Below are 10368 nucleotides of genomic sequence, written 5' to 3' on the forward strand. Positions count from 1 at the left end.
ATAAACCATTTTCTGGTCCCAATAGATACTCCATGAAATATTGAAAACACCCAAAAAATAAGGCGTTACAGTCTAAACAGTGCAATACTAATGTTAAAAATATATTCCAAGATTGTATGGCACTACCTTTCAAAATTATATAAATTAAATTCTAATATTAATGGCAATTAACACATAAAATTTATTAACATTCATTAAAACTGTTTTATTGTATTATTTTATTTAAAAGAATTATATACATCATGAAAAATCTGTGTACTGATAAAATTACCTGAGCAATATTAAGCGATAAAAATAAATTCACTTTTGCGAGATCATAAAATACTGAGCAAAAAATGTGAGTAGGTATTTGGTACCTTTTATAAATAAGTAGCACAGTGCAAACAGACTGAAAAAGTATGGTTAGTTTTTCTATATTAAATGTACACCATTATAATTTGGCTTTCTCACTCGAATCAGACATTAAATCTTGTTATAAGGAAGGAAACGTAATTGAATAAATTACATATTTTATATATGTACTTAATTAAATGTATGTAATGTTATGTAAAAAAATATATGTTAGGAATGATATCTTGTAAATTTGCTTTGGTAGGTCATAGGAAAAATTATCTAGTATCATAGACAATCAAATATAAATATAATTATTTAAAGCATGTAAAATTGTAAATCAAGACAGTCTATCAAAGACTATTAATGATTATTATTTATTTCTTTAGATAAAGCGACAGAATGCGTGGATGTATTTAAAAAAAAATCAGCAAATTAATCAAATTTGGCTCATTCACGTCTCGGCCGCTTAGTGCCGAAACTCACTTTATGTGTTGCCATTTTAGTGTAACAAATTGGCAACAACATTATATCAACATTAAACTAAGAATTTAATTGAACATTATATCAAAACAAATTTAAAATTAAACTTAAAAACATGCTCATTACATTGAAACTAAACTGTCATAACTCACATATATAATTTTAGAACTAATTTCCTAAATTAAAACTACATACAAACGTAAACAAAACAAAGGATTTTAATTTTATAAGCATTTAACTCAAATTTAATTTCTCATTAATTAATAAAATATAAATAAATTTTATCTATTTAATTGCGCGTAACTCTATTGTACTTTATAGAATTGAAAGTGGACGATATAAGGCACAGAGAGTATTAAGAATATAATTTTTTGACTTTATCGCATATTATCAAGGACTTATAAAAATACAATGATATCCACGTATTTTTTATAACATCTATACATTCGGCTACCAGAAATATTGCGTTTAAGGATTAAAATATTTATTAAATATTTGATAGCGACCAAATTAAATATTTTTATTGTATAGACTATGAAGAATGATGTCCTCTTTTTATTGAAAAAATATACTTTTTAAAAAAAGCTTAAATTCTGATTAAAATAAACTGTCTGAAATAAAAACCTCCTAGCTAAGTTGTCCAGAGTACTTTTTGAGCATTAGTAATACGTTTATAAGACGTGAGACCGATTGTGAGTTCGAAACCGGGAAGTATGACTAAATCTATTTATGCGTTTTATGTTATAATAGTTTCAGCATTGGCGGTGTTAGCCTCACCGGCGGTGATCCTGTCGAGAGTACGAGTGCTCAAGCTAAATCTGTGCGGATGGAATTACTGTTGGTTTTGAACAAAGTACAAAATGTTGTTTTATGTTTGACATGTTACAATAGAACAATTCAAATTTTAGACAAATCATCCCCTGAGTTACGTAAATTGTTTAGGCTCAAGTGTCAGGTTCCATAAATGAAATCAAACGAGTGACTAGATGACTCACAAGTCCAAAATCATTCGCAAGAAGAATCTGTCAAAAATATTCCAGCCAAAACATAATCTGTAGTAAAATATTTATTTGTGTAGCTTCGTTTTTTATGCATAGAGCCATAGACAATATATAAACAATGCAAAAACTCTTTGTGAACGACGTCATTTATGCATTTATTTTTTAAAATAAAAACAATACAGTGTGAACTACACTTAAAATTTGGGAACAACTAAATACGGCTAGTATTATATTATAAGTAAAAATATTGTGATTGTTGTCTTTAATCTAAATAGATCAATGCGATCGGACTACGTCTTTTTGATAATTCAACGAATATTGTGTGATGATAGTAAAATTGTTTTTTAAATTATAAAGTTTACTTGGAAAATACTAAACCGTGTCAGTGTTGCTAGGGTTTAAATTCTAAATAATAGCAAATAATGGAATGTTGTATTATAAAGATTATAATAAATGATAAAAATCTTATAATTTAAAAGCAACATATATAACAATAAAATTACTTTTCAACATGTATTAAATTACTTTATGATTTAAATAGTTGCAAACAACATGAATAGTCTTACTTTTAAATTTAATAGTTTAATTATTATTGTAAAACCATGTTATATTCTGCAGCAAAATGTGTAACTAGGGCATTATTTTAAATTATACAACACTTATATTATCTAGGCATTGAAATTATTTAAATAACAACACTGAGCGAAACCGAGGAACATTTTACGAAGTATTTTCTTAAAAGAGTATTAGTTATGTCTTTAAAGATATTTATTTTTAGTTTTAAATACCCTACGAGTATATTATATTGTCATGTGAAATTTTAGTTCTAAATCGATTAAATTTGTGTAAACACAGAAAAATATCGTTTTTTTTTTGTTCATTTTTTATGGACTAATTATATCTTCACATAGATTATACACTTATTTCTTACAAACTAACAAAGATTGCACCTACTCTGCCAAAAGTTGGCTATCGTTAATAATTGATAAAGTCAATAGTTAAATTTAATCGAGCTGCGAAAATACCGCATCATAATCAAGAGACCTCGAAACATTTTAGCTTCGATCAATATACTTAAACAGTACTTTTTTAAGGTTCTTCTCGTCTATTTAAAACTTTCCAAAATGGCGACGAGTACAAATCCCTGTTCGGTAGAAACGGATTAATGTTGTGTCTTTTAACATCAGGCAGCAGGAATACGACGCTTATGGCAATAATCATGTGCCATATCGAATGAACAATTTTATAGTTCTGTTCGGTTTGTAAAAACGCGTAACAAATCAGACCGACAGACACCAAAGCCATACCCAACGGCATGTATGTTGTATAATACGAACGCGGGTACTTAACTTGTTTCGTCTTTTTATAATCCAGATACCAACTTACGAGTAATATAATCGCGCCGCAAGCGACCGGTATGAGGAAAGCAACGAACGAATGCATATTCCACGTCGTCAATAGAGCTATTATTATCGCACCAATCATCTGAAGGAAGGATCGTAGCTTTAAACTGATTATGCTCATAGCTAGAAGTGTAACCCAGAACGACATTAGTCCACAGTAGAAGTCGCCGAACTGTAGCATATTACCTCTCATGATGCAGTAGGCGATTTGGGCGGGGGCGTCGCACGCGTGGTAGAAGGTGGAGAACAGCATCGTAAACATGTACATGACAGCCTCGACGAAATAGAAGCGAATTATCGCAACGTAAATGGAGAACAGAAAGAGAAGGTTGCTCAACGTTAGGAGAAGAACAGCGAGCATCATGTAGAAGTGACTGTCGACCCTTGATTCATCTGAACAGTCCCAACCTGAAAATTGATAAAATTCGAATTAAAACTAAACAGTATAAGTAACACGTGAAAATAAGTACGAACTAGCAGCCAGTTTGAATAAGGTTACAATGTTAACATTTTGTCATGTGGATACATAAATCTACTCCATCTACAAGAGCACAAAAGCCAAATAAACAACACTAGACATTCAATTGACTCGATATCATTTTTCAAACTTGAATAATTATTTATGATATTCAGTTTGAACTTGCCCAAAAATGGTGTTTAAAACGTATATGATAAACTTACCACCATATCCCGAAGAACAGGAGCAGAACGACATAACAAGTCCACTAAATGTATTTATTCCGCAATTGCCGTGGTTACTGCATCTACCGTTCACGCAAGAGTTCGAAGAGATTGACAGTACAACAGTCGCGTTACATTCTGTCTCACCTTCCCTCGTTACATTAGAAAATGTGGTAGTGTCGATTTCGCCAGAGTTCTCAGTGGTGTCCACGTAATATCTCGTACCGTTGTGCGATGTTCGACAAGGGCAGACAACACTGTCACAGAATAGCCGGAACGTCACGTACCATACTGCACCTTCCGGGAATGGAATTATTACTTTGTCGTAAATAGAATCCGAATCAGTGCTGTTTAAGACAAACAGTGCAGGTTTAATACGATCATTAAATTTACAATGGCCTGATTCTAACGGCACACTCGCGTGACTGATGTCTAAACAGACGACTACCTTAAAGAACTGGTTTTCTTCCGTGAACGCTAACAGCGCTCCTTTCTTGAGCTCCCGTTTATACCCCATGTAATATTTCAAGCTCATTAGAAGACTCGTTTCGATCGTCAAACTTCCACCAATATCTATAAATTGGTTGATTTCAAATCTCATAGATCTGATTTCATTCGACGACAAATTCACTAAGCTGGTTACGTCTTGTAAATCTGTTGTTGGTAATCCGTAGTCGAATGCGAAAAATCTGTCCTTATCGTCTCGCATTAGGCTTACTAGAGTTTGATTATCAGTTTCGTCGATATCGCTCATGGCGTATGAATCACAGTCAGTTATATTGAACGTGTTCTCTTCAATTATGTCTAGATTTATGAAATGTACAGCGTTTGGGAAGGCGTGGAATGTTACTATCTGGTTATTATTGACACTCGGATCGAATACGCAGTACAATATAAAATTGTCCTCTGTGGGAGAAGATTCAGATTGAACTCTCACTGTTATTTTACTGTTTGGAACTGTAGTCGTTGCAATGTTTAAGTCGAGTTTTATTGGTTTCAAATTGTCTTCAGATTTGCATTTGAATAATGTTGGTAAAGTATTGTATTCTAATGACAAAGGTTTGTAACAGTTCATGTAGCGAGAAGTGTCATCAGATTTCAACTGCAGGTCGGTGTATAAAATTGTATGGCAGTCAGCAACTAAGCCTGGAAAACGAAAAGTAACAATATTATACATGTGAAAAATCTACTGGCACGCCTTGGGTTGAGACAGACTCGCATGATGCTCCCTACTCTCTCATGGCACAAATAAATATATACAATGTTGCTATATATTATTATAATAATAATAGAAATATATATTATCAGTGAAAGTCTGTACTTTTTTCAATATTTAATTATTAGTATTCTTTAACTATTCTTCATTGTTAATGTTTCACAAGCATGACGGTAACATTTTCAAATAAAAAGTTTTTATATTTTCTATTTCAATGTTACTACTAAAACAATGTACACCATATGAATGTATACAATTCGGCAATCCACTAGCCAGATTGTCATCCGCAAAGCAATAACGTAGTGTTGTTACGGTGAGGGGTGACTGGACTAATGTAATTACGGCACTAGGCATAACAAATTAGGTCCAATGAATCGCAGCGCAATGGCCAATACTACAAGTCATATGGTAAGCCCTCCTTACATTAGCTTTGTTTTTTAAATACAAATAAACCTATTGATTGACTTTTATGTTATACAAATAATGACATGGACTACAAAGTTTTAGTAAAAGTATATTCTGTAAAGCTGTTTTGTACCAACAAACTCGAAAACTAATCGCAGAATACGATCGTGACATGTCAGAAAATGATTCGCAGCATCGATTATAATCATCAAAACTTTATAGATAGTTATTTTGAGATATGAAATGTTTTCTTTTTACATGAGAACAGTAATTTGTTTATCATAAAAAAAGGGAACGAATTTGATAGTATATATCAAATCGCAGTCCGACTAAATACTTTCCCAAAAAATCGGCGCAACGAACGTCCAAATGGGAACTGTTGAATTACTTTATCGAAATTTATATCGAGCAACGGTCTGGCATACCTAATAGAATAACGCATACTACTGGAAGTGGGACGGAAGTTGCAACAATCACGATCATCTATTCAACGAGGCCACTTTAGGCATTGAGTATCATTACTTTGGAAATGTGATGTCCGATAAACCAATAAATATTTGAAGGGCTTTATGTTTCTAAGGTTGTCGAATATATATTTTTTTATAATATTCTATTCAACTAGCATAATTATATTTTGGTTATATGAGGTAGGTGAACGAGCCATCTAATGGTAAATTGTAACTATCGCATTTAGAAGTTAGTGCTCGAAGAAACTTTAACCTTTCCCTACATCGCCAATGTTACGTTCCTCCTTGTGCCTGTAGCTATAATGGCTCATTCGACTTTCCAGTTTGAAAGGTGAATCAAGTATTAATGTTTGGAGGTAGAACATGTGATGAGTGGGTGGTACTTAGCCAGGTGGACTTCCACAAATCTCTGCTACCAAGTAATCTTTTTTCCTGTACAATTATCATCTTTAATTATGTTGGATTACATTCGTGCCAACTTCGTAACGGACCGCCGTCCTCCACATATAATTAAGATCGTGTCATTAACACCCACTCAGTTTCACCAATATTGGTATGGCTGTATATCCAAAATGGTCTAAGACTTGCCAGACTGGCCAGATGAGAAACCGAGACATGATGGTAAGTGGTCACCGACGCCAATGAGCATCAGCAATGCTTTGCGAAAGAGAATAATATAAGGAGGTTTAACTGTATATTATTGCGATCGAACAAGGAATAAAAATAAACAAACGTTTGATTTACGAACTTTCGAGTTTTAACTTACATTTTAAAGAATAGCTCTATCGATACATTAAATATATTTATATTTTACCTATTAATTGCAAAATAGCTGTACCATAGAAGTGTTCAAGTATGACTGGAGTGACGTCATCGTAGGTAAAAAAATATGACGCTCGGTTACTATCTTATGAACTGCGGGTCTAGCTAAATTTAAATCTGTGAGCTATACTATAAATTCAGTAATCATTAGCTCACCTTCTTGTTCAACTTTTTGCGTTCTTGGATCCTCCCATTTGATGTAGGCCAATGCGTACCAAATACCAGGCTTCGGATTTTTTATTGAAAACGTAATATTATTCCCGTCAGAGAGCAGCTCCACTGTGTACATATTTTCCCTGCGATCCGAGTCAATAAAACTTTTTGGGAAGGCATATCCGTCTGGATTAACGGCAGGATACGATCCATATTTAAGGTGTATTATCACATCTCGAGGACTACATGAGCCTGAAAATAAAATAAAAAACTAATTGCATTTTTATATTAAAGCTTATATCACCAACGGTTTCAGCAACTGAAAAAAAAATAGTATACCAATGTATATAAAACTTATACCGCAGCGTGTTTCGGTGAAGTTTTAGTGAACATTTACATGGCAGACAAAGTATAGCAACGGTTTTGCTTATAACAGTGCAATTGATTAATCTTTTGTACTAAAAATTGTAGAAGTATAATAAATGCTTTTCAAAGCATCTCAAGAGTACACGAAAAATAAAAAAATCGTTAATTCATCATTTATTATTATCAGTTGACAATACAGGTGCAAAATTCCATTAAATTTATTGTAATTATTTATGAGATATTGCCAAAAAAATAAAATAACAGAATTTAAATTAAAAAAGCCCTATAATATTACATCAGCGACATAAATACGTCAGCATTGATATTTTTTGACGTAATATCAAAGTGCACTCGAGTACCGTGAGCCGTGTAGGATACTGTTTGACAAGAATTACGAATACTTCCTGCCATTTATTATCTTGATAGTGTGTGTAAAGTATACGTGGAGCTACAGATTCCTCGGATCTGTATTTATTTAATAAAGCTATGTTAGCAACGGTACTAAAATAGACTAACCCACACATCTTTCAAGTAACAAGTGGTTAAATGCTATGTGTTGCATAGTTTCAAGTATATATTTTTATAGGCTATTCCAACCGAAGAAGAAGTATAGACAAACAAAGCATAGATTTTCGATTTTCTATGCAATCTAATAGCAATGTAATGCTAATAGCTCTTCTATATTATGCAGTACAAACAGTTCTTGATTAATATATCTTTATTTATAATACAACACTGCACCATTTAACGAATTAAAACCTCTTTAATTTGACTTCCAAAATTCCGATAATAACATCGCCAATATTGAAAACGCAAATATTTCGCAAATTCATAATGAATATCATAGATAATTCAAGATCTCGCGAATGATATCGCGTCAATTAAATATCAAATGTTGTTAATTTATCTTTACTCCTCCTGAGGTTGGAATAGGCTAATATATTAATATCATATTTATAGTCTTTCGCTCTTTATTTCAAATGACGCTAGATTTTCGTCTTTGGCAGGAGCCAGTATGAACAATATCCAGGTTTGCTTGAGCTAGCTGGATATTGGCATTGCAATCCTTCAAGAACCTGTCTGGGAATGTGTTCTGGATGGCTTGGCATGGCCAGTTAAATTGTTAATTGAATTTTCATGTGACATATTCAGTATCTAGGTGTTTGTTATAGTCTGGCCAAAATATACTGAGAGACTTTTTTGTTATGGTATCTGTAGGCAGATAAGCAACTCAGCCACCAGATGGTAAGTGGTCACCACCGCCCAAAGATAATGGTGCTGTAAGAAATATTAACCATTCCTTACATCACCAATGCACCACCAACCTTGGGAACTAAGATATGTCCCTTGTACCTGTAGTTACACTGTCTCTCGTCCTTCAAACCAGAACACAACAATACTGAGTACTGCTGTTTGGTGGTAGAGCCCTACCACCAAGTTACATACAGACAAAGCTTTCCAAAACACATGGATACGACTCCTAAGACCTTTCCATGTCTTGCATGTACGTCTATGCAGTTTTCATGTTTGGCATATGGACCAAAGCTGATTCTGAGTCCTGTTTGTTTTTATGATCCTCAATATTAGCTTACTGGAGTGTGAGCTTCTAACTGATAAGGCAGAGCTTGTCAACATTTAAGTCATCCAGGAATTCATTAGCACTATTCTATGCTATAAAATATTAAATTATCTTATTTCCCTGTATAAGACTACAAGGACAAGCAGAGGTGAGATTCTTCTCTTTGCAATTGAGATACCTGTATAAGTGGATTATATCATCTGAACAGCACTGCTTGTCAATTTAAATGATTATTTTATATACAACTCTTAACAATTTAGATAAGGTGTGATTTAAAATATTTCTAATTATCTTATCTTATATACAAATATAAGAAAAAAAAAAATTATGAAAAATATAAAATATTCTAAGAGGGATAAACTAATATATTAAATTTAGTTTTATTGGTATGCTATATTTCTATTTATTCATATTAAGTGTATGAATAGTCGGACTATAGTACAAGCAAAATAATATACAGTGCTTGCATACAATACACAAAAAATCAATAGCTGCAACAGGGGGATCACTCTTTTATCTATTTATAGCTGCATACTGCAACTATATAAATATTAATATTATTAATACAAACCTATATTATTCAAATGAAGTTCTTCAGATTGGAAAGTGAATAACGCATCACTAATATCGTTTATAACAGGATAAAAGACCACAGAAACTGTACGATAACTTCTATACATATATACGTCGATACCAACATGTCTGGTTACCAATTGGTACCCTTCCTTGATTACCGGTCGTGTACTAGTCAATTGTTCAATTATTTTCTTCTTCTTGTCTTCAATTTCTGCCTCTTTATCACTGTTACAAGCCACATAACAAATCAAAAACACGAATAGATAAGCACTTTTCATTCTTTACTTAATTTGTATTGTATTAAGAAGAAAAGCGTTGCCGTAGTTTTCAAATTTTGTTTTATTATATTCCAACAGTTAATTTTTTTATTTAAATGAGCCCGGTATTTTTTTTATTTTTCTCTTATTCGAAAACGGACGGCACCGATCGATAGACTTCCTCCTCTAGGTTCCACTCTGTTTTCAGTCAACAATCTACATGACACTGACAATGACAAATGACAAGGGAAACTGACAGTAGGCAGTGTGACTAGTCAGAGACGGTAGTTTCTATAAACTGTATCTCGTTATTTAATATTGGTTCTTCGATTTATTAGTTTTTACTATGCATTACTAATATTTGGTCATTTTATTATAATTAATTGATATCACATAATTTAACGGAGAAAATCTTATATTATCTCCTATCTATTTAAGATTTTTTTAATGCACTTTGTTTTTACAATTTACGAAATGATATTGAGTGCATTTTTAATTATTCAAAGTAGTTAGATTAAATCGTTGTTAATTCAATGCGTTAAAAATTCTAATAACTTTAAACTTTTATTATTATTAAAGTATTTAGCTAGAATAATTTGTTTTATCATAACTAAAATTTCTAAGAAAAT

The 10368-nt window shown here is 32.3% G+C and overlaps 1 protein-coding gene across 1 annotated transcript; it reads right to left on the minus strand.

Annotated features, from left to right (window-relative positions):
• Window positions 1-2503: 2503 nt before the first annotated feature.
• Window positions 2504-9964, minus strand: LOC113399416 (post-GPI attachment to proteins factor 6). Its single transcript, XM_026638549.2, has 4 exons — window positions 9478-9964; window positions 6965-7213; window positions 3899-5044; window positions 2504-3625 (listed from the first exon to the last, which is right to left on the minus strand). Exons 1-4 carry the CDS (start codon window positions 9758-9760, stop codon window positions 2904-2906), a joined length of 2400 nt encoding a protein of 799 aa, XP_026494334.1. The 5' UTR covers window positions 9761-9964; the 3' UTR covers window positions 2504-2903.
• Window positions 9965-10368: the final 404 nt, after the last annotated feature.

The sequence above is a fragment of the Vanessa tameamea genome, chromosome 19, assembly GCF_037043105.1.
Source record: "Vanessa tameamea isolate UH-Manoa-2023 chromosome 19, ilVanTame1 primary haplotype, whole genome shotgun sequence".
In the NCBI taxonomy this organism is placed as follows: Eukaryota; Metazoa; Arthropoda; class Insecta; order Lepidoptera; family Nymphalidae; genus Vanessa; species Vanessa tameamea.

Bases quoted from the DNA above. Each gene is read 5' to 3' on its own strand.
- LOC113399416 (XM_026638549.2), bottom strand. From the start codon at position 9,760: ATGAAAAGTGCTTATCTATTCGTGTTTTTGATTTGTTATGTGGCTTGT. The intron at 7,214-9,477 runs GTTTGTATTAAT...TTTTATTTTCAG, and splicing joins ACTTCATTTGAATAATATAG to GCTCATGTAGTCCTCGAGAT. The intron at 3,626-3,898 runs GTAAGTTTATCA...ATCAATTTTCAG, and splicing joins CTGTTCTTCGGGATATGGTG to GTTGGGACTGTTCAGATGAA.